This window comes from Vigna radiata, unplaced genomic scaffold (assembly GCF_000741045.1).
Source record: "Vigna radiata var. radiata cultivar VC1973A unplaced genomic scaffold, Vradiata_ver6 scaffold_171, whole genome shotgun sequence".
NCBI classification, from domain to species: Eukaryota; Viridiplantae; Streptophyta; class Magnoliopsida; order Fabales; family Fabaceae; genus Vigna; species Vigna radiata.
This window is the reverse complement of record NW_014542551.1, coordinates 246,910-274,098: the sequence shown is the minus strand read 5'-3', so window position 1 is coordinate 274,098 and position 27,189 is coordinate 246,910. Positions and strand designations below refer to the sequence as shown.

Here is a 27,189-nt window from a genome sequence, read left to right as displayed (position 1 = left end):
TGAAATAAATAGTTGATTTGGTTTGTATTGTCTTGGAGTGTTGACAAAAACATATATAAATATTAGAAAGGAATTAGTTTCAAAATTTGATTAGAAAATTGATGATGAATAAATAAATTATTGGCGCAGTGGGAAAAGATTTTATAATTATTATGAAGTTTGGTGAATTGATAGCAAGCAAATATAAAGTTGTGTTTGACGAGGCTAATGCATTTTTGATTAAATTATAATTTAAGAATATTAGAGAAGAACAAGTACGTAGTCGGTAAAAGGGCGATTAGACGAGGTATTTAGTTTGACGTGGAACATGTTGCTAGTAATAAAGAATGGTTCTTCACCTAATAAAAAAAGAATTCCAGGTAGACAAAGGGTTCATCCCTATAAATATATAAATAGCAAAGCGGAAACAAATAAATTCATAGAGAAATAGAGTCTCAATTACCAGAAATCATAGAGAAGCAAAATGAAAAGTGTGTATTTCCTTGTGAGCATCTTGGCTTTAACGTCGTCCATTGTCTCTGCCTATGATCCAAGCCCTCTGCAAGATTTTTGTGTGGCTTTGAATGACACCAAGAATGCTGGTACGTATATAAAAATAAATTATTTAGATGATTATTAGTATGAGATGAGATTGAAAAGTTATTGTGGTGAATTTGCAGTATTTGTGAACGGAAAAGTTTGTAAAGACCCAAAAGCAGTGAAAGCAGAAGATTTCTTCAGACACGTAGAAGCTGGGAATACATCGAACCCACTTGGTGCACAAGTGAGTCAAGTGTTTGTTGATCAGCTAGCAGGATTGAACACACTTGGCATATCTATGGCTCGTATAGATTTTGCACCAAAGGGTTTAAACGCTCCCCACACTCACCCTCGGGCCACAGAGATCCTTTTTGTTGTTGAGGGAACACTTTATGTTGGATTTGTGAGTTCCAATCAAGATGGAAACCGTTTCTTTACCAAAGTGTTGAACAAGGGTGATGTCTTTGTCTTCCCAATTGGTCTCATTCATTTCCAACTTAATGTGGGCTATGGCAATGCTGTTGCCATCGCTGCTCTCAGCAGTCAAAATCCAGGAACTGTCACTATTGCCAACGCTTTGTTTAAGTCCAATCCATCTATTTCTTCTGAGCTTCTTTCCAAAGCCTTCCAAGTCGATAAGAGCATAATTGATTACCTTCAAAAGCAATTCTGGACTGACAACAACCACTAGTTCATTATTCATTCACTATTCATTTCCTCTTTCTACCCATAATTTCTTTATGTATTAAATAAAAATTCCTCCCACTTATATTTCTATCTTCTTTCTTTCTTTCTCTTGTATTTCCACTTCAATTTAATTTATTATTAACATCCTACTTTGGGATGGACAATCTGTTCAATCTTTCAATCCATTCCTCTTTCCAGATGTGGAACAAGCACTGACAACAATAAAACATGCAACAAGTTGAATGTATATCAGAGTATTATAATTAAGAAAGATTCACAGTCACGATTATAGATAAACCCTAACATAATTCTATAAATCAAACACTGAATTTCTTTTAGATAGCAGATCATGGATAACCATCAAGTTTATAATTAAACTTGTTTAATCCATCAGTAATGCACAATATATTTAAAATACTTACATTTTATTTTTAACCTTAAAATTAAAACTTACACATATATTATTCACTTATCTTGCAAGTTCTACTGATACTTTCTGTCAACTTTTATCTATGTATATTCGATTCTTATCAAAATCTTTTATCAAACAAAAATAGTATATATTATTTCTTCTCCATAAATTCACCTTAATATTCAGTTATTATAATAATTTTAATTATCATCTTTTTTTCAAGGATTTTAAATTAATATTTTTCCCAAATAATAATAATAATATTAACATTAATATCACNTAGGGTAATAAAAAAATTAAAACCCTCAATAAGCACATATGCTCTTACATAAACTTTAGATTCACTTCAAAGTGAATTTCTTACATTTTCACTGTTTTCTCATTTCAATGCTTACAATATATTCGTTATTATTTTTACTCTGCATTTTAAATGGTGTAATATTAATGATGAAATAACCAAAATATATATATAATACATATTCAAAACGGTTTTAGATATTCTCACCTTTTTGTTTTGGTTATCCACGGTGAAGTATGACTTCATCATATGCGTTAACTATTAAATTTATATATCCACATGGAATCATTTTGAATTAAGACCAAAACAAATGCACCAAGGAGTACAAAGTCAAAAGGTATATCTTAATACGTTAAATTTCTAATTTTTGGTCTTCTGAAGCTATCCGCAAGTTTATTGGTGTAATAAACTTAGGCACCTTCTTGTACTTTTGCACTGATCGATCTCTTTTTTCAGAGAATTGGAACAGTGTGGCCAGTCCAGAATTGGACTCTCAATTGTGTTGTATATGGAAATATCTGATGATATATAAGAAATTTTGTTTATTAGCCACGAATACTTATAGCATTAAACTTTCCTACCATCCGGAGATGAGGTTTTTTAAGGTCTTCTGACATCTGTATGTACTAACGGTAGTTTGTTTGTTCCTCTCCAAGATTTGTCTTTTGGAAAAGGCAACCTCGTTTGTTTTCCAAATTACAAAGTTGCACATAAAGGTGATTTCTTTTCCAATTTGGGCAGNCCTTGTACCTGCATATTGTCTTCAACCTTGTGCAGAGCAAACTGCTCTTAATCAATCAAATTCAAGGCAAGCCCTTCTACTTGCATATTGCCTTGAACTCTCAATAATTCTTTATTGTTTGAATATTTAATCATGCAGCTTTTATCTTCAAATATAACTTTATATCCTTTCTCTAGAAGTTGGCCAACACTCAACAAGTTTTGGTCAATTTCAGGAACATACAGAACATCAATAAATAATTTCAAACCTATGCAACCTTCGATCGTGATGGTTCCTTTGGCATTCACTGCTACTTTTCCTCCGTTTTCAATTCTAAGTTTTGTGTTGTAGATTGCATCAAGATCTAGGAATAATTCTTGATCGTAAGTCATGTGGTTCGTGCGACCCCTATTAATTAGCCAACTTTCTATTGATCTTTCAATAGCAAAGCAAGAAACAACAAAAAGTACTTCTTCTTCAACCANTTCAACACCAACTTGTACATTCTCTTGTTTCTTTGATGACTTCCAGATTTTCTCCACATGCCCTAATTGTCCATATTTATGGCAATTCACATCTGGCCTCCACCAACACTCTGTTTGTGGATGATTATTTTTCTTACAAAAATGACATGATGGGAAAAAATGAGAGGATTTGCTATCACTTCTATGGTAGAAACTTCTTGACTTTCCCTTCTTTTTTTCAGCAATTTAGCTGCCAAAGCCCCTTCAGTACGACTTTCTTCTCTCACGAGTCTTCTTTGTTCTTGAGTCTAAACTGCGGTCAAAAGTTCTGCCAAGGTAATAGTAGAAAGATCTTTTGAGATCTCCAAGGAATTCAATGTGGCTTCATATCTTTCTAGAATTTTTAAAAGTATTTTTTGAACAATTCGAGAATAAGGAATCTTAGTGCGAAGAAGACATTTTGTTTGCAATGCAAAGAAGCTTGTCTGCATAATCCTGAAATGTTTCTGAATCTTTCATCATCTGCATCTCAAGTTCTCGATCCAGATTTAAAGCTTGCAGATTCTCTCACTGCCTTCATACTTTTCCTTCAAAAACTTCCAGAGTTCATTTGCCCTTTTCAATGTCATTATTTTGTTGAAAATGACTGGAGATACAATTTTGAACAAAATTGATTTGGCTTTGGACTTTCGAAGCCTGCTTCCTTTATGATTTTTCATTTAAGGAATTGTAGGATTATTTGGCAAAGGAGCCACTTCGTAGTCATGTTCTACCGCTTCCCATACATCGTTAGCATCAAGATATGCTTCCATTTTGATGGTCCACATTTGATAGTTTAGTCCATCAAATACAGGTGCAGAAATGGTAGTAAAGGATGTTTCATATTCCACCTTATGTGTGGTGGCTATTTGGTGGTTGTAAGTGTTTGTGGGTTATATCACAGATCCCGTAAGATCAATTTTGCTCTGATACCAATTGTTGGATTTAAAGTATAAGAGACAAAATTACATAAGAAAAATTGATATCTTTTATTGAGCATAAACAACAAATACTTATACTACAGAGTTTAAAACCAACTTTGAGAAATATCTACTAAACTAATTAGCTAAATAATGCATAAAATTGTCCTAAGAAATAAGATAGGAATATATTTTTATTTAACTGATTTGACTCCTTCAACCATATGCTGTTTAAGTCACAAAATTCCTAACAGAAATATCAAATGATATATCAACAATATTATATAATCGATTTATAGATTTTTTTTGAATTCTTTTTGGTTGCCTTTTGAATGCTTTGAGACTAATAGTCTTCAGTGGATGATATATTTTACTCCAAAGTACAATTTTAAAGATCTATTATCCACTAAGAGTTATCCCAAGAAATATGGCTTAATTGTAATTTTGTTGGGAGAGTTGTCAGTGAGGCACTAATATTATTGACTTTTTACGCTTTTCTTAATACAATATTAATCATGTTTATGCCTAATTTATGAATATTGTGTAATTGTAATATGTAGGTTACTATCAAAACAATTTTTAAAAAGAGGCAATTGAAAAACCTTACTTTAGGTTTACCGTTGGTGTAACAGAGAGTTATTATTCAGAAAAAGGAGCAGAGAAGCCAAAACATCAAGATGCTGCTAGATAGTTTGCTCCCTTGTCATGAAAACTGTACCATGTATTTTGCCTCACCTATCTCAATCTTTTATTCCATTTTTCATCCTTAAGTTGACTTTGTGTAAAAATATATTGCACTTTAAGCATACACTTTAATTACGTTAGTTATACGAAGTGACTCTTCTAAATATATAGTTTTGTATTTATTATTACTCTATGTATACTTTTTAAATTTTTTGTTGATTTATCCATTTTAGTTACATATTTAAATTTATTAAGGGTGATTTATATATTTTCTGCTGAAAAAGTTAGTAGATTAATTTGTGGTATAAAAAAATAATTTATATTAAATTAGTTATTTAAATTGTTTTTAATGTGTAAATTATATGATATTTTGTTAATAATTAATGTTTAATATTTTTCACAATAAAACAAGTAATTACATACAAATGTTTTCATATATAATTAGATACAGAATTTTCTCTACATAATTTAATTCAAATTTTACATACAAATTTTTTCGTATAAAATTACGTATGAATATATCTGTGTGTAATTACATACAAATAAATCTATATGTAGTTATATATATGAAAAATTTCATATTTAACATTATCTACGATCATTCTACATACAGATTTTTGTGTATATATAATTTATATATAACACTACTTTATATACAAATTTTTAACCTTACATACAGATTTTGGTCGTATAACAAATTTTTTTCCTTATAGTGTAAACTTGCCATTTCATAGCTATATTGCCTTTTTTTCAAAACTCCTAGTCGCATATATTTACCAAATCTTAAATTCCCCTTTAATGTAGTACAGTGGAACCTAAGATGTCAGGCCAAAGAAATCGAAAACATTTGAGTAATTATAGTGTGTTATTTGTCTAATGAATGAGGCAATATGAAAGTAGTACTCTATACTAAACAAAATGGACCCAAAATCCTAATGAAATAATGAATGAATAATGTCTAATGTTAGACTAATAAAACTGTACAGAATGCTTAACTCACAACAATTAATGCAATGATTTCAAATCATAAACTGAGTTGTAATGAATGAAAATCTCTTATGAATGCATGGAATGGATTAACAAATGATATTGAACATGTTCTAAGAATGAAAAATAAATAAAAAAAAACACTAAAATGTAAAGTATTTGATGAAATGGATAAGAGAAAACTAAATATGCACAACGTGGTTGACAAATTGTCAAGAATGAACTAGATAAACGAATCGTGCAGTGGAAATGTTTAGAACAAGTTTATATGCATAAAAATATTGTCAGAGCGGGGTGTCAACACTAAATTTCGTCCTGATTGACTAAATAATAGGTTTTATTTATTTATTTTCTCTTATTTTATTTTATGTTATTTTCTTTCCTTTTTATTTTCATTTTTAAGTTATGTTTTAATTTTACCTTTTTTTTATATATTAGTTATTTCATTTTATTTGATTTAATCTTTTACTAAAAAAAAGAAGAAAAAAGAAAAAGAAAAGATAAAAATGGGAAAACAAAAAAAGAGAAAGAAAAAAAAAGAGAGAAAGTGAAAAAAAAAGGGAAGAAAAAAAAATCGAAAATGCCAAGGTCAACTCAGTTTCCTCCTCCTCCTCCTGAAGCAACAGATGTAAGAGGTGCAGTGTTTAGGCGCTGCAGATATTGCTTAAAATGTGTTTGCGTGGTGGCAGCGTGGAAAAGTTCTCTGTTCTTCTTGCTAAAAATTCTTAAGCAATAGTAGTCATTCATAAAAGGAGGAAGAGTCTAAAACAAGCTTCCCTGAGTTGCAAAGAAAAACATGAATAAGGAAAATGGCAGAAAAAAATCACACGCCAAAGATATTCCAGAGTTCCCAGGAAGCAGTACAGTAAGGAGGAGCTTGGGTTTTGTTTTTGAAAGGGTTTCATTCATTAAGAGAGGAGACACGAAGAAAAGAAAAAGATCCATCATTCAAACTACAAGACTCTCAACTCCATTCAATCAACAGAGAATTTCTTAGCAACTTCATCATAAAAAAAAAAAAAACCATCCCCACATCCCAACCTCTTCCACATTTTCTGTTATCATTACCTCCAACATCAACCATTGTCAGGTATCAATTCTTCACTAGCAAGATAGAGAAAGCACAAAGTCAGATAGCTAAGAGAAAGAAAAAGGGTACAATAAATTGTAAAGAGGAGAAAACATAAACGCGAGAGGTAACTTCCTCTTCTTGGAGCTTCATTGTTATAAATGTCTGCATTCTTGGATGGTAAATAGTTGTTCTATGTTTGTGCTGGGTGATATATGCTTCTGTGTGTTTCTATTTGATGATGATTTGTCTTCGCATACTGTTCATGTTGCGTGATATATGCTCCTATTTGATGCCATTTGGTTTGACGATGATATGGCTTCGCATACTGTTTGCCACCCTCCTAAGCCTCACCACAAACCTGCAAACTAATGTCTCCCATACACAATCCCATCGTCATCTTCAACCTTGACTTATTCTACCGAAATCCCTAATGTTGTTTTCCTGCAAGAAGAAATAACTAATCCAAACACCCTGAATCAGTCACAACAACCACAAATTAGATAGTACAACTATATCCCCTACGCCTCTGTTCACCTCTCCATCACCCTCTCAATGAGAAGAAGAAATTGTCCTCAATTTTTCGTTATTCTCCTCTACAAAAGAACCCATTTCAACACCTTAAACATAGCCTTGTGATGTCCTTTTGTTCGACACCTAAAAAAAAACAACAGAGAACAGGTTATCACACTCAGTCATCTCCTAACATCCATTAGGTCTCCCATCATCTTTATTTCGCCAACCCATTTTGGTAATCAGAACTAGAAAAACCCATCACAATACAAATGATAAAAAAAAAGGACAGTTAGCGAGGGTGTGGATATCAGATGACGCAATGTTCGGGATTGGGTTTCGTTTCTGATTCACGTGCCGGAAAAGTGAAAGGGTTTCACCGCTGGTGAAGGAGAACGACGCTGGTGGTACCGGTGAGGAAGCGTCTCCGGCGAGGATAGCGGCGACGTCACAAGGTGAGAGGCGACTTCCTCCCTCGCACGCGAAAAAGGAAGAGGGTAGGAGTTGGGGAGGCGGCCGGTGACGGTCTCGACGACGACGGTTCCGGTAGCAAGCCCATCGTCGGGGCGACCTTGGCTTATGGTTCGGGAGGCGACGACTGGCGGCAACAGGCAGGCAGCAGAGGCAAACCCTTCCCTGGGTTACCGTTTTCGAAGCAGAGAGAGAGGGCGGTGAGTGCGCGAGTGGCCGACGTGGCTCTGGTGGGGCGTGGTGTCGCCGGCGACGCCGTGGACAGCAGCTCGCAGTGGCCATTTGGAGTGGGGCAGGGGCTGAGCGGGTGAGTGGCAGAAAGGAGTCCTGGGTCTCACATAATGTAAATGATGGAATGGGATGAGGATGTGAGGACCCCTAGGGTTTTTTTTGACCTAAGAAGCAAAAAAGGCCTTAGGCCTAAGCTTCTGATCCAACTAAAAAAAATCATCAAAAAAAGAATAAAACTCTCTCTTACAGCTTTGCCTTCCACATATGCACCCCCGTTTCTCATTCAGGCACCCCATTCTTTTTTCTTCTGGGCCTCGAGACCCTATTCTCATCCACACCCCTATTTCTCATCTTCATACCCCATTTCCACTTGGGCTTTGCCCAGTCACTTATTAGCACTAAGTTTGATCTACACCCCCTTTTCTCATTTAAGCACCTCCACCTCTTTTTTTTTTATCTACTTATTATTTTTTCATTTAACTTTTCATTATATTTTACTTTTTATTTTTATTTATTTATTTTATTTCTATTTTTCTTTTTTCCCTTTTTCCCCTTTAAATATTTATCTACTTTTTATATAAATATTGAAAACAACAAAAACATGTTTTGAAAGGTTAAAGCACACGTGCGACCGTTCGCGTAGGCCTTGTGCTAAAAGCCTTTTTCTCCTTTTTATAAAAAATATAAAAAAAAATGTTTTAAAGGTTTAAGCGCGTGTGTGATCGCTCGCATCGTCCTCGTGCTGATACCTTTTCTTCCTTTATAAAAAATATCAAAAAAAATGTTTTAAAGGTTTAAGCGCATGTGTGATCGCTCGCATGGTCCTCGCGCTGAGACCTTTTCTCTTTTATAAAAAATACCAAAAAATATGAAATCTTTAAAAACTAAAAGCATCTTCATTTACCAAGAAACAATTTTACACCCAGAACTACGTGATCCTTGATTCTCCATCCAAAGTGGAGATACGTAGGAGCAAGGCTAGTCCTTGTCAGGCTCACTTTCCCAAAAATCCAAATTTTCCAAACAAACTTTCCAAGCAATTCTCCAAACAAAATTTCCAATCAGTTTTCAAAGAATTACGTAACCCTGATTTCTCAGTCCAACTGAGAATACGTAGGAGCAAGGTCAATCCTTGTCGGGCACAAAAAACACAAAAAATTATTTTGTTTTCTTTAGAGTTTTATTTTTTAAGGGAAATTAAACATTTTGCAAACCACATCAAATTCGTGTATTTAGTTAAAGGTACTGCCTTAGGGCAGGCGTTGTGGGGGTGCTAACAACTTCCCCACACGTAACCGACTTCCGAAACCAGGATTTGGTTTTGTAAACCATGCCTTATCATTTTACGGTTTTTCCGTAGTTTTCCAGAATAAACTATGGTGGCGAATCCAAATCTATTTTTCCAACTTATTTATCTTTTTGGATCGTCGTCCCGTCGCAATTTTCCGGTTGCGACAGATGGCGACAGATGTTCCAACTTATTTAACATTAATATCACGTAGGGTAATAAAAAAATTAATATATTCGTTACTATTTTTACTCTTTAAACTGCATTTAAAATGGTGTAATATTGAAGAAATAACCAAAATATATATAATACATATTCAAAACTGTTTTATATATGTCTCACCTTTTTGTTTTGGTTATCCACGGTGAAGTATGACTTCATCATATGCGTTAACTATTAAATTTATATATCCACATGGTATCATTTTGAATTAAGACAAAAACAAATGCACCAAGGAGTACAAAGTCAAAAGGTATATCTTAATACCTTAAATTTCTAATTTCTTGTCCTTGTGAGTCCTCTGAATCTACCAGCAAGTTTATTGGTGTAATAAATTTGGGCACCTTATACTTTTGCACTGATCGGTCTCTTTTGAGAGAATTGGAACAGTGTGGCCAGCCTCAATATTGGACTCTTAATTGTGCTGTATGGAAATATCTGATGATACATAAACAATTTTGTTTACTACCCTCGAATACATATAGCATTAAACTTTCTTGTCATTCAAAGATGTTTTTTTTTTATGTCCTTCGATATTCGTATGTACTAACTACAGTTTGTCTGTTGCTCTTCAAGATTTGTCTTTTGGAAAAGACAACCTCGTCTGTTTTACAAATTTTAAAGTCGCGTATACAGGTAATTTCTCTTTCGATTCAGGTAGCCCTTGTACCTGCATGTTGTCTTCAACTTTGTGTAGAGCAAATTGCTCTTCAATTAAATTCAAGACAAAGCTCTCACTTTCATTTGAACTCTGAATAATTCTCTATTATTTGAATATTTAATCATGCAGGTTTTATCTTCAAATAGAACTTTATAGTCTTTCTCTAGAAGTTGGCTAACACTCAATAAGTTTTCGTTAATTTCAGGAACATATAGAACATCAATAATTAATTTCAAACCTATGCAACCTTCGATTGCGATGGTTCCTTTGCCCTTCGCTGCTACTTTTGCTTAGTTTGCAATTCTGACTTTTGCCAAGATCTTTGAATAATTCTTGATCGTAAGTCATGTGGTTCGTGCAACCACTATCAATTAGCCAACTTTTTCTTGATCTTGCACTAGCAAAGCAAGAAACAACAAAAAGTACTTCTTCTTCACACTCTTCAACAATAGCTTGTACATTCTCTTGTTTCTTTGATGACTTGCAGATTTTCTCCACATACCCTAATTATCCACATTTATGGCTTTTCACATCTGGCCTCCACCAACACTTTGTGTTTGGATCATTGTTTTTCTTACAAAAAGGACATGATGGAAAAACATAAGAGGATTTGTTATCATTTCTGTGGTTGAAACTTCCTGACTTGCTCTTTTTTTTCAGAAATTTAGCTATCAAATCCCCTTCAATATGACTTTCTTCTCTCATGAGTCTTCTTTATTCTGGAGCCTGAAGTGTGGTCAAAAGATCTTTCAAGGTAATAGTAGAAAGATCTTTTGAGTTCTCCAAGGAAGTCAATATGGCTTCATATATTTCTGGAATTATTAAAAGTATTTTTTGAACAATTCGAGAATCAGGAATCTTAGTGCCAAGAAGACATATTTTTTTTGCAATGCCGAGAAGCTTGTCCGCATAATCTTTAATTGTTTTCGAATCTTTCATCATCTGGATCTCAAGTTCTCAAACCAGATTTAATGCTTGCATTCCTTTGATCTCTCACTGCCTTCATACTTTTCCTTCAAAAACTTCCAGTTTTCAACGTCACTATTCTGTTGAAAATTACTGGAGATACCGTTGTGAACAAATTTTATTTGGCTTTGGTCTTTTAGCTTTCTTTTTGATTTTTCATTTGAGCAATCGTAGGATTATTTGGCAAGGGAGCCACTTCGTAGTCCTGTTTTACCGCTTCCCATACATCGTTAGCATCAAGATATGCTTCCATTTTGATGGTCCACATTTGATAGTTTAGTCCATCAAATACAGGCGCAGATCCTGTAAGATCCTTTCTGCTCTCAATTGTTGGGTTTTAAAGTATAAGAGACAAAATAATTAAAGGAAAATTGATATATGTTAAACTAATTAGTTAAATAATGCATAAAATTGTCCAAAGAAATAAGATAGGAATATATTTTTATTTAACTAATTTGACTCCTTCAACCACATGTTATTTGAGTCACAAAATTCCAATAGAAATATCAAATGATATATAAACAATAGTATATAATCCATTTATAGATTTATTTGAATGCTTTTTGGTTGTGTTTTGAATGCTTTGAGACTAATAGTCTTCAATGGATGACATATTTTACTCCAAAGTACAATTTTGAAGATCAATTATCCATTAATTGTGACAGAGTTACCCTAGGAAATATGGCTTAGCTGTAACTTGTTGAGATTGTGGATAAGGGAAGCACTGGTTTAGCTAAACCTTAATCTCACAGTGCTCTAGTTACTTTGGTTTTTTATGATGAAAACACATTATTAATAACACATGTATTGTTATGTGTTACATGTTTTATTCTTTATTGTGGAAAATATCTTATTGAACATGTTTCTTTTTGAAATTGATATATGAATGCACATTCACTGATCTTATATCTGATACATCATTTATGATTGCATTACATATGTTTTTGAAGAGAAAACCACATGCACTTTGATAAACTTATATTGTGTGGCATAACTGCAAGTTTTAATTCGACTCCATTATGAAGTAAGTCGATTAAAACTCGTGACTATGCACATATTTTCAAAAGCAGTGTTGTGTGTGATTTTGCATTGAAAAGTTTTTCAAACTGAGTTGAAGTGCCTAAGTCGATTACATGCGCAGTGGATCCGACTTAGTTAGTTATTTGATTTGAAATTATGTTAATGCTTGTGTACAGTAACGACTATATTTCAAATGTCTGTTAAAGCATTTATTATAGTCAACTGTATTAAATGCAAAATCAATTTGGTTGTTATGACTGCTGCTAATTTGCTTAACTGTTATAACTATCTGATGACAGTCGACTTGATTAGTAGCACAGTCGACTACAGAAGCATGTGATTTATAGAAAACTATAAATAGACGTGACTCAGTTTATTAGCCTCGAATACTTATAGCATTTAACTTTCCTGTCATTCAGAGATGAGGTTTTTTAGGTCCTCCGACATCTGTATGTACTAATTGCAGTTTGTTTGTTGCTCTTCAAGATTTGTCTTATGGAAAAGACAACCTCGTTTGTTTTCCAAATTTCAAAGTTGTGCACATGGGTGATTTCTCTTCCAATTCAGGCAACCCTTGTACCTGCATATTATACGGTAATAGTAGAAAGATCTTTTGAGTTCTCCAATAAAGTCAACGTGGCTTCATATCTCTCTGGAATTGTTACAAATATTTTTTGAACAATTCGAGAATCAGGAATCTTAGTGCCAAGAAGACGTATTTTTTTTTTGCAATGCTGAGAAGCTTGTCCACATAATCTTTAATTGTTTCCAAATCTTTCATCATCTGCATCTCAAGTTCTCGAACCAGATTTAAAGCTTGCATTCCTTTGATTCTCTCACTGCCTTCATACTTTTCCTTCAACACTTCCAGATTTCATTTATCATTTTCAATGTCATTATTCTGTTGAAAATGACTGGAGATACGATTGTGAACAAAATTGATTTGGCTTTGGACTTTCGAAGCCTGGTTTCTTTGTGATTTTTCATTTGAGCAATCGTAGGATTATTTGGCAAGGGATCCACTTCGTAGTCCTGTTCTACTGCTTCCCATACGTAGTTAGCATCAAGATATGTTTCCATTTTGATGGTCCACATTTGATAGTTTAGTCCTTCAAATACAGGCTCAAAAATGGTAGTAAAGGATGTTTCAGATTCCATCTTATGTGTGGTGGCTATTTCGTGGTTGTAACTGTTTGTGAGTTATATTACAGATCCTGTAAGATCCATTTTGATTTGATACCCATTGTTGGGTTTTAAAGTATAAGAGACAAAAGAATATAAAAGGAAATCTGATATCTTTTATTTAGCATAAAAGGAAAAATATCTATTAAACTAATTAGTTAAATAATGCATAAAATTGTCCTAGGAAATAAAATAGGAATATGTTTTTACTTAACTGATTTGACTCCTTTAACCACATGCTGTTTGAGGCACAAAATTCCAACATAAATATCAAATGATATATAAACAATATTATATAATCCATTTATAGATTTTTGCTTAATACCTCCATCGTTCCTCATATTTGTCTGTCAATCTCAGTTTGGTCCTCAAGTTTTGAATTGTCTCAATTGGGTCATAATTTTTGTAAAAATGCACACATTGTACCCCAACCGTTAAATTGTCTCAGACGTCGTTAACTTGATGCTGACGTGTTAATGTTGATGTGCATTGTTTAATTACATGGAAATTTTATGTAAATTAAAAATTATGAGATGGCAAAATTGAAGCTCTCAAACTTCCAAAGCCCTTCACACGAACACCAATCCTTTCTCCTTTCTCTTCCCAATAGATTCCACCACTGCCATTCTCCACCTAGAAGCAAGTCTCACGTCGTCTTCTCCTCCGATCCTAACCTCCGAAACCTCTCTCACATCCTCTCCTCCCTCCCATCCCTAATTGATAAAGTCCACAAACACCGCAACCTCTCTCACATCCTTTCATCGACGCTTTGTAGAAGCCGTTGTTCGCTGATTAAATTCATTCGAAGCCTCCTGGTTGATGATATTTTGTGCAGTGGTAAGATCCCTAAAATCATAGGATTTCTGCGTTTAAGGGAAGTGATTGAAAATTCTTAACATACTTGCAAAGAGAGGAGTTTAATGAGTGTGAGTGTGAGTGTGATTTTGCGTTTGGGAATTGCGTTTCGAGTGGAAGTGGGCTAGGGGTTAAGCTCCCAAAAGAAAATAAATATCAGAAACTATTTTTTGAAACATATATAATTTGATTTTTGGAAGCATATATAATTTGGCAGACCTTTACGACATGGCCACACTCAAGTATTGGGGACCCTCCTCTCATATAAATTTCCCTATAATGATTACTTTCTTTCTCATTTTTCTTTTGATTGAGGTTGTATTCAGCTACCAGGACTTAATTGTTATTCTTTAACAGTTGGAAAATTATCAAAACGAACTTGAGGAAATGAAAAATATGACGAGACAAGAATATGTTGCTCATTTACGAAGGTAAAATATCTTTGATTTCTGCATCATCTTGAACTGAATTAGTAATCCATGTCCACAACCATTACCTTCAACTTCTTATCCAACCTTCAGGAAAAGCAGCGGATTCTCAAGAGGAGCATCCATGTATAGAGGAGTAACAAGGTCTCACAGGCTAGCATTTACATTGTATATGCATTGCATTTTTACTTTATACGATTGAAATCTGAAGAATAATTTACTTTGTTGTAAACTCGGTTCATTCTTATTAACTTGGTAGCAGGCACCACCAACATGGAAGGTGGCAAGCTCGAATTGGGAGAGTGGCTGGAAACAAAGATCTATCTATATCTTGGAACCTTCAGTGAGTTCTTTCAAATTATCTGCTTTATTCTTTTTTTCCTTTTTTTTACAGTTAAATCATTATAATATTTCCTTCATTGCTCACCACTATTCTTTTCATCTAAAATGTTTAAAAATAGAAAATGACTAAGAGGAAGCTTTATGAATTAAAAGCTAATCTTTGATTGAACTTTTCTTTTCAGTCACATATATAAGGCTGATCATAGCCACTTTAATATTGTAGAGCATTGTTAATCTTCAAGGCAGCTTTTATCAAAGCTGTTAGTTTAGAAGGATCAACAATCATGCTTTCAACTAATATTTTTAATTATATAAAACTCTGATTTCGTTCTCATTCTCATGCTTTAGGCCAAACAGTAATATAATTCTCATTCACTGTCACTTGCAAAAATGAAGCTCCCTATAGACTTCGAAAGTGAATCAACTAGTTCAGGAAATTCAACCACTGAGCAAAAACTACAGCCATCAAAGAGCAACAATTCCCGTGTGTTTTATGGTATCAGAGCTTTCTTCTGATCTTTTGCTTCCCTTGTTCAAGGGAATTTCGGCAGTCACTGTAGATTTTAGAAGAAATAATGTGGTACCACTGTCACACGGTGAAATGAAAGTGTAGATGAAGCAAAATCTACAAGACTTTCCTCTCTTCCATTTCGCATGATGAAAATCTTGTTTCCCTCTGTGTTGCAGGCGATTATACCCAAATCATACGCATTTCTCTTCTACCAATTTAGTTTTTCCCTTATGGGAGATGAAAATCTTGTTGTTTACCTCTTGGGCTTGCTTAGTCTTCTGACTTTATTATTTTGTTACTAAGAAAACTTATAAATGACTATAAAGTTTATTAAACTTAATTTGCCAAATGTCAAAAAATTATGATATTTCACATCACTTCACCTGTTTAGGCACTGCTTTCAAACATAAAACTGTGCTACGTTGCGGGTAGCTTTGGTCATTCAATCCGAAATGGAGAAAAAAGGGGTTTCTTCAAATGCTATTGTGTACAACACTTTGATGGATTCATACTGTAAACACAACCATGTAGAAGAAGTTGAAGGGCTGAATTGGTATAATGGCCTGCAACACAAAAGGGAAGAGAGAATCTGAACATGGAGAGAAAAAAAGAGAGATAGAGAGAAAGACTGTGCCGGCGAAACTCCGACCGCAACCGCCGACCGGTGGGGAGGCACTGTTGGAGAGCAAACAAAGTCCCACATTGAGAGAAATAGATCAAACACACTTTGTTGTGCTTAGCTCCTGCGTTGGGGAGAAGTTGCATGAATACTACTTTTTAGCTTGACTTTGTACTTTTCAAATTTTGTTCAGTTTTCATGAGATGTTACTGGAAGTTTTAATTTGTTTTTATAGTTAATTGTTCAAAAAAAAAATGTTGGGAGAGCAAACAAAGTCCCACATTGAGTGAAAGAAGGACTGGTCAAGGGTTTATATACACATAGATATCTCCAATGTAAGAGGTCTTTTGGAGTGGTACCAAAAGCAAAACCAAATTATGATCCAATTGAGACAGTTCAAAACTTGAGGACCAAACTGAGATCGACAGACAAACATGAGAACCAATGGAGGTATTAATCTAGACTTTTTTGAATTCTTTTTTGTTGTCTTTTGAATGCTTTTAGACTAATAGTCTTCAATGGATGATATATTTTACTCCAAAGGACAATTTTGAAGATCAATTATCCACTAATTGTGAAGGAGTTATCCCAAGAAATATGGCTTAATTGTAACTTTTCTGGGTGAGTTGTCAATGACGCACTATTATTATTAATTTTTTACACTTTTCTTAATACAATATTAATTGTGTTTATGTCTAAGTTATGGATATTGTGTAATTGTAATGTGTAGGTTACAATCAAAACAATTTTGAAAAAGAGGCATATGAAAAACCTTACTTTAGGTTCACTGTTGGTGTAACAGAGAGAGTTATTATTAAGAAAAAAGAGCAGAGAAGCCAGAAGTTCAAGATGCTGCTAGAGAACTTGCTCCCTTGTCATGAAAACTGTACTATGTATTTTGCCTCATCTATCTCCATCTTTTATTCCATTTTTCATCCTTAATTTACTATGTGTAAAAATATATTTCACTTAAGTATACACATTAATTATGTTAGTTATACAATGTGACTCTTCTAAATATACATGGTCAAACATGATCATTTCTCAGTTGTGTTGTTCAAATCTATGTGGACTAATACAACTACTTCTAAGGGGTTTGTGACTGATGAGTTGGGATTTACAAGTGTATGTGGGATAATACAAATTTGATTTCTTCACAAATAACCAATATAAAATGGCTACCAAACACTTAAAAACAAATGTTTGGAATTTGCCTCTAAATGAAAGGAGTGTTGGAATGAGGAGTATCTACCAATTGTTGATGGTGGTGGATTATTGAATCGGTTCTTAGGGAGTGTTGGTAGAAACTTTAAGGCATTCCCTATTTGCTATTCTACTTGGAAGAAGATTCCTAAAGATTATAAAGAAGACATAATTCATAATATTATTCAAGTTAGTAATGTAAATTTTCAATTCACAATTGAATTATTTGATAATTGTTGTTAATTTTGATTAAAATTTGTTTTGAAGGCAAAGTTTGCAACCAATTTCGATATTCAAATAAATTACATCTTGAAAGTGCTTAATCATAAATGGAGAGATTACCGTCAAGAATTGTGGCAACAAAGAGATGATGGCACACGTACTAGAGATGAATTTATTGTCATGGCTCCAGAAGGAATAGATAAAGATCATTGGGCTTCGTTTGTTGAATACCGACTTGATGAAAGAACAAAGGTCAAACCTAAATTTCTTTTCTTAAAATTATGATATAATTTATTAACTTTTTTATGACAATGTTAGAGATGTCCCTAAAACATAAGCACAATAGGACAAAGCAAACTCTTGCTCACATGGGGGAGAGGGAGGGGGGGGGTCGAAGGGCATTGCAAGAAAGACGGAAAAAAATGGTGAAGTGATATTGTTCTTCAGTTTTCTATTTCTCGTTATATTTATGACATACTTAATATGCATTTATTCATTTTCATAGGAAAGAGAATGTGGACACAAACTTAGTAGAGGAGAAGTGTGGATAACTACCCAGAAGAAGACCAATGGAGCTTTTGTTAGTGAAGAGGCAAGGAAAATTGGTGTAAGTTATCTAAGCCTAATTATGGTATAGCAACAATTTAAATATGTCGTGAAGTTTTTTTTTTTTCAGTGGCTGAAACTGGTTTTGACTAATTTTGAGAATCTGAATGTAAGACAAACCTAAGAAAAATGTATTGTAATTTGTTTGGTGCTTTAGGTATTACTATATGTTAGATATATTATCTTTCTATAAATTAAAAAAGAAAACAGAGGAATTATTCTGAATTGTCTAAATAAGTAATATAATTGAAGAAAGTGTAGTTCAAGTTGGTTAAACCTTATTGTATAAAATTGGTGATAGTTGTAGTAGTAGCAATCAAAAAGTTGAATTGATAGGCCTCTCTTTATGAGCGTCTTGTGGTAGCAGAAGCTATTTATTGTAATCTGCAAAGTTGTATTGTAATCTGTAAGATTAACTATTTAAGTACTGGAATCACATTTAATTATTCAAGTTATATACAATTTTTTATTTTCTTTGTTGTGTTTTTGCTCCTCTTAACAATGGAATCTCACTTATTTGTGTTTGACCTTGTTGTTTTGGGATTGTGCACTTGTTTTCTCTGATTTAGACAATTTCACTATTTTATTAAATGTTGAATGTAGGAAAAAAGTGAAGCATATGAATCCACAACATCGTCTCAATAAAAAAAAAATATCCAATTCAGATTCATTGGCACATGCTTTAGGAATCCAAGAAATTTTGTGGACGCGTTCGCGGTCTAGGTTTGGGTCCTTGCCCATCTAAAGTGTTTGGAGTCAAAGCTCGTTCTCATAGTGGATCATCATCAGCTGCCCCTTCTAATGATGAATTACAAACTTAAGTTAATGAATATTTTATCAATTACCTGGTTTATTTCTTTTATGATTAACTTATTAGGTATCATTTTTCTTTTTAAATAATTTGATCGTTTACAGGTATCTTCATTGACATCACAAGTCAATGACATGACATCATAAGTCAATGAAATGAAAGAAATGATAACATTTATGTTGCAAAATTATCAAGGTCAATTGCCTTCAAAGTTTGCCGCATTTCAACCATCGGTAATAATTACTAAATTTATTTGTATGATTTTTTTTAAATATAGGTTTAATACCTATTTTGGTCCCTCTTTTGTAGGGTTTGTTCAAAGTCGTCCTTCCTTTTTAAAAAAGTTCACTTAAATCCTACTTTTTGCAAAAACGCTAGAACTTGCGTGGCCAAAATTAGATGACCTATCCAATTAGTCCAATTAGCTGGCAAACTCAGCCAATAAGAGACTGCCACGTGGCAATCCCCTTTCCACTCAAGGAAAACCTAGAGGGTGAAGACCAGTTTCGAATTCACCAGATTATTATTCTTCGGTTTCTTTTTGGTACTTGAATCAATTGTCAGTTTTAATTGAGAAGAAAAATCAAACTTTTGATGAGTTAGGAGTTATGGGGGTTGGTTTTATCTGATTCTTTCTTCTCCTCTATAAAATCCATAATCGTACATTGTTTCCCAAATCCTAATCCCTTTTTCGATTCATTGCAATTGCTTATAGTGAAAGAAGTTGGCTCATAGCAGATGATGATGATGACGCCAAACTTGAATCTGGAACCTGAAGAAGATTTCAAAATTGCAGCCAAGTTGGATCAAATGTATTGCTGCAAGAAAAACCACGAGAGTTTTTGGACAACACCATAATATTTCAAAATATGCGCGTGACATCACCTACTTCGACGATATCGTGAAGGGGTGCCTCGGGGCTCTAGAAACCGCCGAGAAGAGCATCGGGAGCCATGGGAAGAAGCGTGGGCCAGCCTAGTTGAGGATTTACAATTTGGGCAACACCTCCCCGGTTCCGATAAGGAACTTGGTCTCCATTCTTGAAGGGTTGCTGAACACCAGGTCAATGCAAAAATAAAGCCAGAAGCTTTGAACCCAAGTCTTTATAAATTCTTTATTGTAGACACTTTTCATACTGGATATATATTCTTTTCTATGTGATTGCAAGCTACACTATATTGCTTTTCTGGTGCCTTAAATCCCTGTTACTCTTCTTCCATCACCAACCCCATATCGAAATCTACACACAAATCCGCTGTAATGGAAGAGAGCGTAGCTACCTTTGTTTTATGGCATGGAGGATAAAGTTCAATCCCTCCAGTACGAACTTCATGGGGGCTTATGCACTATGAACGCGATTTCACCAAGAATTGTTGTTGAAGCTGCGATTTCACCGTGAATCTCTGTTGAAGCTGACTGTTGAATCCTAAATTGCCCAGAAAATCACGACTTAATTTTACCCCAAATCCTAATTTTATTTTAACCCTAACTTTTACATATTCCACGTCACATTTAATTATTTTATTTTAACATATATAATGAAATCACAGTGCCAGCACAACTAAATATGTACAACTCATCACTTTTTTGCCACCTGGACAGTTCTGCCCTTAACAAATTTAACGCCGTAAGTAAAAAGCACTAAATTCTACCGTTTTTGCAAAAAGTAGGATTTAAGTGAACTTTTTGACAAAGGAATGACTACTTTGAACAAACCCTACAAAAAGAGGGACCAAAATAGGTATTAAACCTAAAATATATAATCAACTAACTATTATGTTATATTGTAGATATCTCATCAAGGAAGCGTGCCAAACGATGAATATAATGAAGATGAAGAAAATTAGATATGTAATTTGCCATTCCTTTAGTTGTGTATGTATTAATAGCTGAATTTTGCTCAAACATAGTATTATGGTTATAGTCATTAAGTATTGAAGAGCTAAATAAATCTTTTTTTTACCAGTTTTAGCTTAGACAATAAGTATATATATATATATATATATATATATATATATATATATATATATATATATATATTATGAAATTATGTGTAATCTTTGTGATTAAAATTTTCATCCTAGATACTCTATAAGCATTATTTTTTTTTTCTTTTCCACCTTTTTAGAGTTTGACTTCTGATTTATGCTTAGTTAAGATAAGATGATACTATTTGAACTTGTTTTGTATTAAGGAGACTGCATTAAACATAATTCAAGAACTGATTCTGTTAGTACATCTATGTCTATGTTTTATATCAAAATAAAGTGTGTAAGTCACAGTGCATTTGTATATTGTAGTATAGTTTTAAAATTATGAAGTATTAAAATGGGAAATGGAAGGTAACGATGAATGTGATAGGAAATGTGATTGGGTAGTGTAAAAATTCACGACAGTAGAGTGAGTCTGTTTGAAACAGCGGCTGGCCCCTCAAAGATGCGGGGTAGGTTTGAGTCGCTATTGTTGCATCCCAACAACTAGCCGCTATGATAGGAGCTAGCTATGCAATGTTCATAGTAGACATAGCCTATGAACATAGTATGTGTTTTGGAGCCCTTATTCCAAGTTCAAAGGGTAAGGAAAGGGAATCGTGTGAAGAGGTAAATGAGTATTGTTTGAATAGGCCCTTATTCCAAGCAAAGTGGACCATGAAAAAGTATAAAATAGTCATGTGTGTTTGTAACCTGTAAAGGGACTTGCCTCTTCCACCCCGATGTTATTATTAGGCACAACTTTTATCTTGTAAAGTTTTAGGGTTTGTATTTTCAACATAAAAAATGATAGCCTTCCAAATTTTAATCAAATAAGTTGAACTTCATAAAAGGTAAAATTACTACTATGCTTTCTCAATCTGAAGAAATAATTATAAAACATATAAATGTTGAACTATTTATGCACTATACATGAGATAAGAAAATCTTTTGAATTAAGTACATGTTTCGTTCAGTTCATAGCAAAATGCATAAAACTGAGAATATGATGGAATTATAAATTAGTTCTCTGATTATCATTTGTTATATTGATAAATTTGTTGCGTGATTTCTTTTTCCTATGTACACGTCAAATTTTCATTAATGGATAATGACACTATAACAAGACTTAGACATATCACGAATTTGTGAAGTTGAATTAGATATAATTGTTAGCAATTTGGGTCATTATATTTTATTAGCCAACTTTATAAAGTGATCTAATTAAGATAAATATAGTTAAGGATATATTTTTCATGAAAGGTATTGTGTTGAGACCAGTAATAATTATAATTTGTTGACGGAGCCAAATTATAATTATTGAAACTAAAGAATATTAACCGTCAAAGGTTATTTAAAGGGTCATGCTCCCCATCTGTGAGCACAACTATTCATTCCTGTTTCTTTATCAAAAGAGAAAATCTAGAGGGAACTGCTCTATAGAGGGAAGATCATAAACTAATTCAGGTTTATCAGAGACTATTTCAGGAGACTAATTCAGGTTGATTAATTATTCCCAATGTCTTTAGGTATGCTTCCGCTTTACTATTTGGGAACTGGTTTATTGCTCATTCATTAGTATTTGTCAATCATAAATTCTAACAATTGGTATCAGAGCATGTTAGCAATTTAACTGGCAGAAATCTTAATTCAATCTTTCCAATTTTATGAGATATTATGATTATAAATTTAGGGTTTTCATTTAATTGTTTATCCTCGACATTCAAGATTTAATTGTTTATCCTCGGCATTAAATTCTTGAATGCTATTTTTGAATGTTATGGATTATGATCGTGGAATTATGTCAAAAAACCAAATCATTTAATATTAATTATTCCATTTAGAATCAAAATTGTTTACTGATGTGGTTTTTCTAATTCGAAAAACCCTCAATTTGAAAATTTGGGAACCTTAATTGAAATTAGAATTAAGAGGGGAATATCCCCAATCTGATAGGATTATGAACCTTAAAATTGGAAATCCCAATTTCTTTTTACCCTCTTCTTCTTCTGTCTACTTCATAATGCTCATGTGAGGGAAAGATATAGTTTTTCCTTCTCTTCTTCTCCTTTGGCGCTGCTCTGCAACCTTAGCTTCTTTTCTCTCACGTTGGGACAACTCGCGACAGCTTTAAGGTGATCCCCAGCGGCGGAGCTTGTGAGCGACACAGCGGCAGAGGCACGACCCTTGGGGTTTTGATGGTGGTTCACGCGGTGGGTCTCGAACGACAGGTTTGCGGAGATTGACAAAACTTCGTCGTGGTTGGTCGTTGGATCTTTGGGTTTTGTTTTTTTTTTCTTTTTGTTCTGGTTTTCTGCGGGTGGAGGGCTGGCCTCAAGGTATGGTTTGACTTCTTCGACCTGGTTCGTCACCGGCGAAGGACAGAGCTTCTGGTTTCTTCCTTCAGCGCTGGTCTTTGGTCTTCCTCCTTATTCCTTTTCCCTCGATCTGGTTCGACGTCGGCGAGATGCGTAAAGCAGCGACTTTGTTTTGTGGTTTAGGTGGGTTGGCGGCTTGCTTGCGTTCGTCGCCTACGATGGAGCCGTGTCGCTTTCTTCGTTCTATCATGGACAAGCCTCTTTCGTTCTCTGGTGCGGTGGCTGACGACGGCAGATCTGGTAACGGCAAGGGCTGTTCGCGGTTGACGGCAACCCTAGCGCGGCTAACGGCTAGGGTTTCTTCTGTTTGGGTCAATGGCTTGAGGGTTGTGACCGAGGCCCAATCAGGGCAGGCCCAATCAGGGAAGGTTTAATTAGGCACAATCTTGGCTGGGAAGGTCCAATAAGGCAGATCCAATTTTGGGAATTTTTTTTTTTGCGTTGGATATGGATCAGATCAGTTTTTAGACTTTTATAAATATTTTTTTTTTAAACCTGGTGTCGACCCAAATCTTGTGCAGATCGTTGATCCAATTTTGGATCATTAGATTTGGATTAAAATATAAGAGAATTTGTTTTAGAATTTTAATTAAAATTCTAAAATAAAGTAATATTAATAATTAATCATGAATAAATAATAGTGAAATTAATTATTAATTAAGGATAAATAAAAGTAAAATTAATAATTAATAAGGAATAAATAATTTTTTAAATGAGTTTAAGATATCACCAAAGTGAGTCTTCTTTATCTGGAGTAGTTCATAGAAAAATTATAAATGTTTGTGTTTATGCATATCCATGCGAGTATTGGTCGGTCCAAAGGAAGATTAATATTTGGCCGGATTGTATACACCCCTGTGATGGTAACGTGTGATAATTATAAGGTTTTACATGTCAATAATAAAATCAATCCAAAGATAGGTTTGTTATTAAACATGCTCTTATTATCAATGTTGATCATTACACCAAGATACCTCTAGCAGTTAATATTATTGTCCAAAGACTTGATATTGATGGGGCATTGGGTGTCTTGAGATGGGATAGACCATTATTTGAATATCTTTATATAATTATTGATTTTACGATGTGAACTTAATTCTTTTGTTTCTCTTGTATAAAATACAGTTACGATAACTTCAATATCTGCCAACTTAAATTCAGTTCCGGTCCTCAACGGCACAAATTTTAAGGATTGGAAAGAAAACATAGAGATAATTCTTGGCTGCATGGATCTTGACCTTGCATGAAGGATTGAGAAACCTCCTTCTATTAAGGACTCAAGCACCTCTGACGAGAGGAGAGAATATGAGAAGTGGGATCGCTCAAATTGCATGTGTTTGATGGTCATTAAGCTCGGCATTCCAGAAGTCTATATAGGTATTGTATCTGAAGAAATTACAAGTGCTAAAGATTTCCTTCCTGAGATTGAAAAGCGCTTTCTGAAAAGTGAAAAGGCGGAAGCAAGTGCACTTCTTCAAAGCTTGACTTCCATGAGGTATCAAGGCAATGGAAATGTGAGAGAGTACATTATGGAAATGTCAAACATTGCTTCAAAACTTAAGGTGTTGAAACTTGAGTTGCAAGAAGACTTACTTGTACATTTTATTTTAAACTCTCTTCCTATACAATTTGGACAGTTTAAGATTTCCTATAACTGTCAGAAGGAGAAATGGTCTCTTAATGAGCTCATTTCATATTGTGTTCAAAAAGAGGAGAGGCTGAACCAAGAAAGGACTGAAATTGCTCACTTAGCCAATACCTCTAATGACAAGGGCAAAAGAAAGAAAACTGAGAATCCTAATGGCAATGCTTCTAAAGGTCCATTGCAAAAGAAACAAAAACAGTTTAATAAATGTTTCTTTTGCAATAAAGTTGGACACATGAAGAAGCAATGCATAAAATATCATGCTTGGCGTGCAAAGAAAGGATTGACTAAGCTATCAGAAGACAATTAATTCTGAAAGATGAATCTATTTAGAAATGTCAAGTTCATAGTAATGGAAGTGAAGAATGTTTTAGACTATATATTCTTCATACAGTGACTTCCGATTGTGAATCCTTAAATATGGAATTGTATGATATTAAGCATAATATTTTTTGAGGATATTGAGTTTGGGGGGAAGATTAAAGTTTAGAGGAAGAATCGTTAAAAGTAATTTGATTCATGAACAAACTCAAGATCCTCAGAAACATGTGCTTCACGATGAGGGATTCTCTAGTTCACTATTAAAAAAAAAGGATTATATAGCGCACATTATGCCACGGTCACCAGAAACCGTAGCATAATGCTGCACGGTGGCACTTTTGTCAATAAATTGAACTTATATGTCGCGGTTCCCCACATAACAGCGACATATACCCCTATCAACCAACCCCTTTGACTCCACGTCAGGGAAAAAAATTTAATGACAGGGGAATAGGCCGTGGTTGGTCAGAGAACCGCGGCCTATTCCCCTGTCAATTTATTGCAGGGGCTAACTGATAGGGAATGTCAGCAGGTAGCAGGGGGAATAGGTCGCGGTTCTTTGACCAACCGGGGCCTATTCCCCCTGCTACCTGCTGACATTCCCCAAAAAGCAATTGGGAGGCAGTTAAGGGGATTCTGAACGTTGGGGAATAGGCCGCGGTTGGCCAGAGAACCGCGGCCTATTCCCTGGTCTGAGTAAATTTTAAAATTTTCAGAGTATATGCCGCGGTTGGGCGCTGAACCGCGGCATATAAGTAAAAAAAATTTCAAAAATGACATTTTGTATTATTTTTTTAAAATGAATAGGCCGCGGTTTAGTGTAGAACCGCGACCTATTCCCTCTTTATGCCGCGGTTAAGTGTAGAACCGCGGCAGATGCTCTTTCTGATAGTTAAAAAAAAAAAACTTTGAACAGTTTTCTTCTTCCACGCGATTTTCAGAAAACAGAAACGAAACGCCACCCCCCACCGCTGCAAGCTTTTCTCCGTCTGGACTCTGCTTCTCCGTCCATTATCGTCTCCATCCGCCTCCCGAATCGTCATCGTCGCCGTCGGACCAGTGCTTCTCCGCTGCTGCCACATTGACGCCGCTGCCACGCCCCTTCTTCTCCACCGCGCCAAAACCAGGTATTGCACTAAACTGGTTTGATTTTAATATATGCTTGATTGCTTGCTTGTGATCAAATGTTCTTCGAATTGATTTGCATTGGTTTGAGTTCAATGAATAGAATAGGATATAGTTGAAGTTGGATTTGTCACTTGTTGAATGTAGCTATTCCTATCGTAATTAGAAGTTTAGAGATTGTAATCAAGATCAAGATGATAGCTTCCACACATTAAAAAAAATATATGAGGATGATTTTTTTTTTCAAAAGTAAATTACTATATTTACAATATAAGTATAACGCGTTACATAAAAATAAATTAGTTAAATTGGTTCATTCGATTTTAGTATTTTAANAAATAATCTTTGATACAGGGAAAATAGGATAAGGAAGAAAGAAATGAGTGAAAATGAAATTATGGGAGGGTTTAGTAAAAACAAACGAGAGACAAAAAAAAGTANAATTCTTTAGTTATTTTTATTTTATTTCTTATTTTTTTCACTTATTAGAAGTTTAGAGATTGTAAAAGTTATGTGAGAAACAAATAGAATANTTATTAATTAACAGTTAAATTTTATTAGTATTAGTGAGAAAGTTTGTCACAAAAGACAAAAAGAAAAAACTGAGTTGTACCTAAACTAATAGTTTATGTTAAAGTTTTACAAAATATTTTACCTATCTATAAACTAATAGTTTATGTTAATTGTTTTGAAAAGAAATATGGTTAATGGCACATCCAATTTTAACATTAGTGTAGAGATTTAAAAAAATAAATTTAAAACTTTATTGTTAAGTTATTTATTTTTTGAAATATTAAAACTT

At 34.0% G+C, this 27,189-nt stretch overlaps 1 protein-coding gene, 1 long non-coding RNA gene and 1 pseudogene across 2 annotated transcripts; 2 read left to right on the top strand and 1 right to left on the bottom strand.

The window, feature by feature from the left end:
• The first annotated feature begins 309 nt into the window (after positions 1–309).
• On the top strand, positions 310–1,294 carry LOC106780271 (germin-like protein subfamily 1 member 7). The gene is made up of 2 exons (XM_014668542.2): positions 310–581; positions 660–1,294. Exons 1-2 carry the CDS (start codon positions 464–466, stop codon positions 1,208–1,210), a joined length of 669 nt encoding a protein of 222 aa, XP_014524028.1. The 5' UTR covers positions 310–463; the 3' UTR covers positions 1,211–1,294.
• A 5,319-nt stretch (positions 1,295–6,613) lies between these two features.
• Positions 6,614–8,448, bottom strand: LOC111240903. Its single transcript, XR_002666542.1, has 2 exons — positions 7,338–8,448; positions 6,614–7,260 (listed from the first exon to the last, which is right to left on the bottom strand). It is a non-coding gene; the product is annotated as an uncharacterized LOC111240903 (long non-coding RNA).
• Positions 8,449–13,884: 5,436 nt separating this feature from the next.
• On the top strand, positions 13,885–15,589 carry LOC106780278 (annotated as a pseudogene).
• The last annotated feature ends 11,600 nt before the right edge of the window (positions 15,590–27,189 follow it).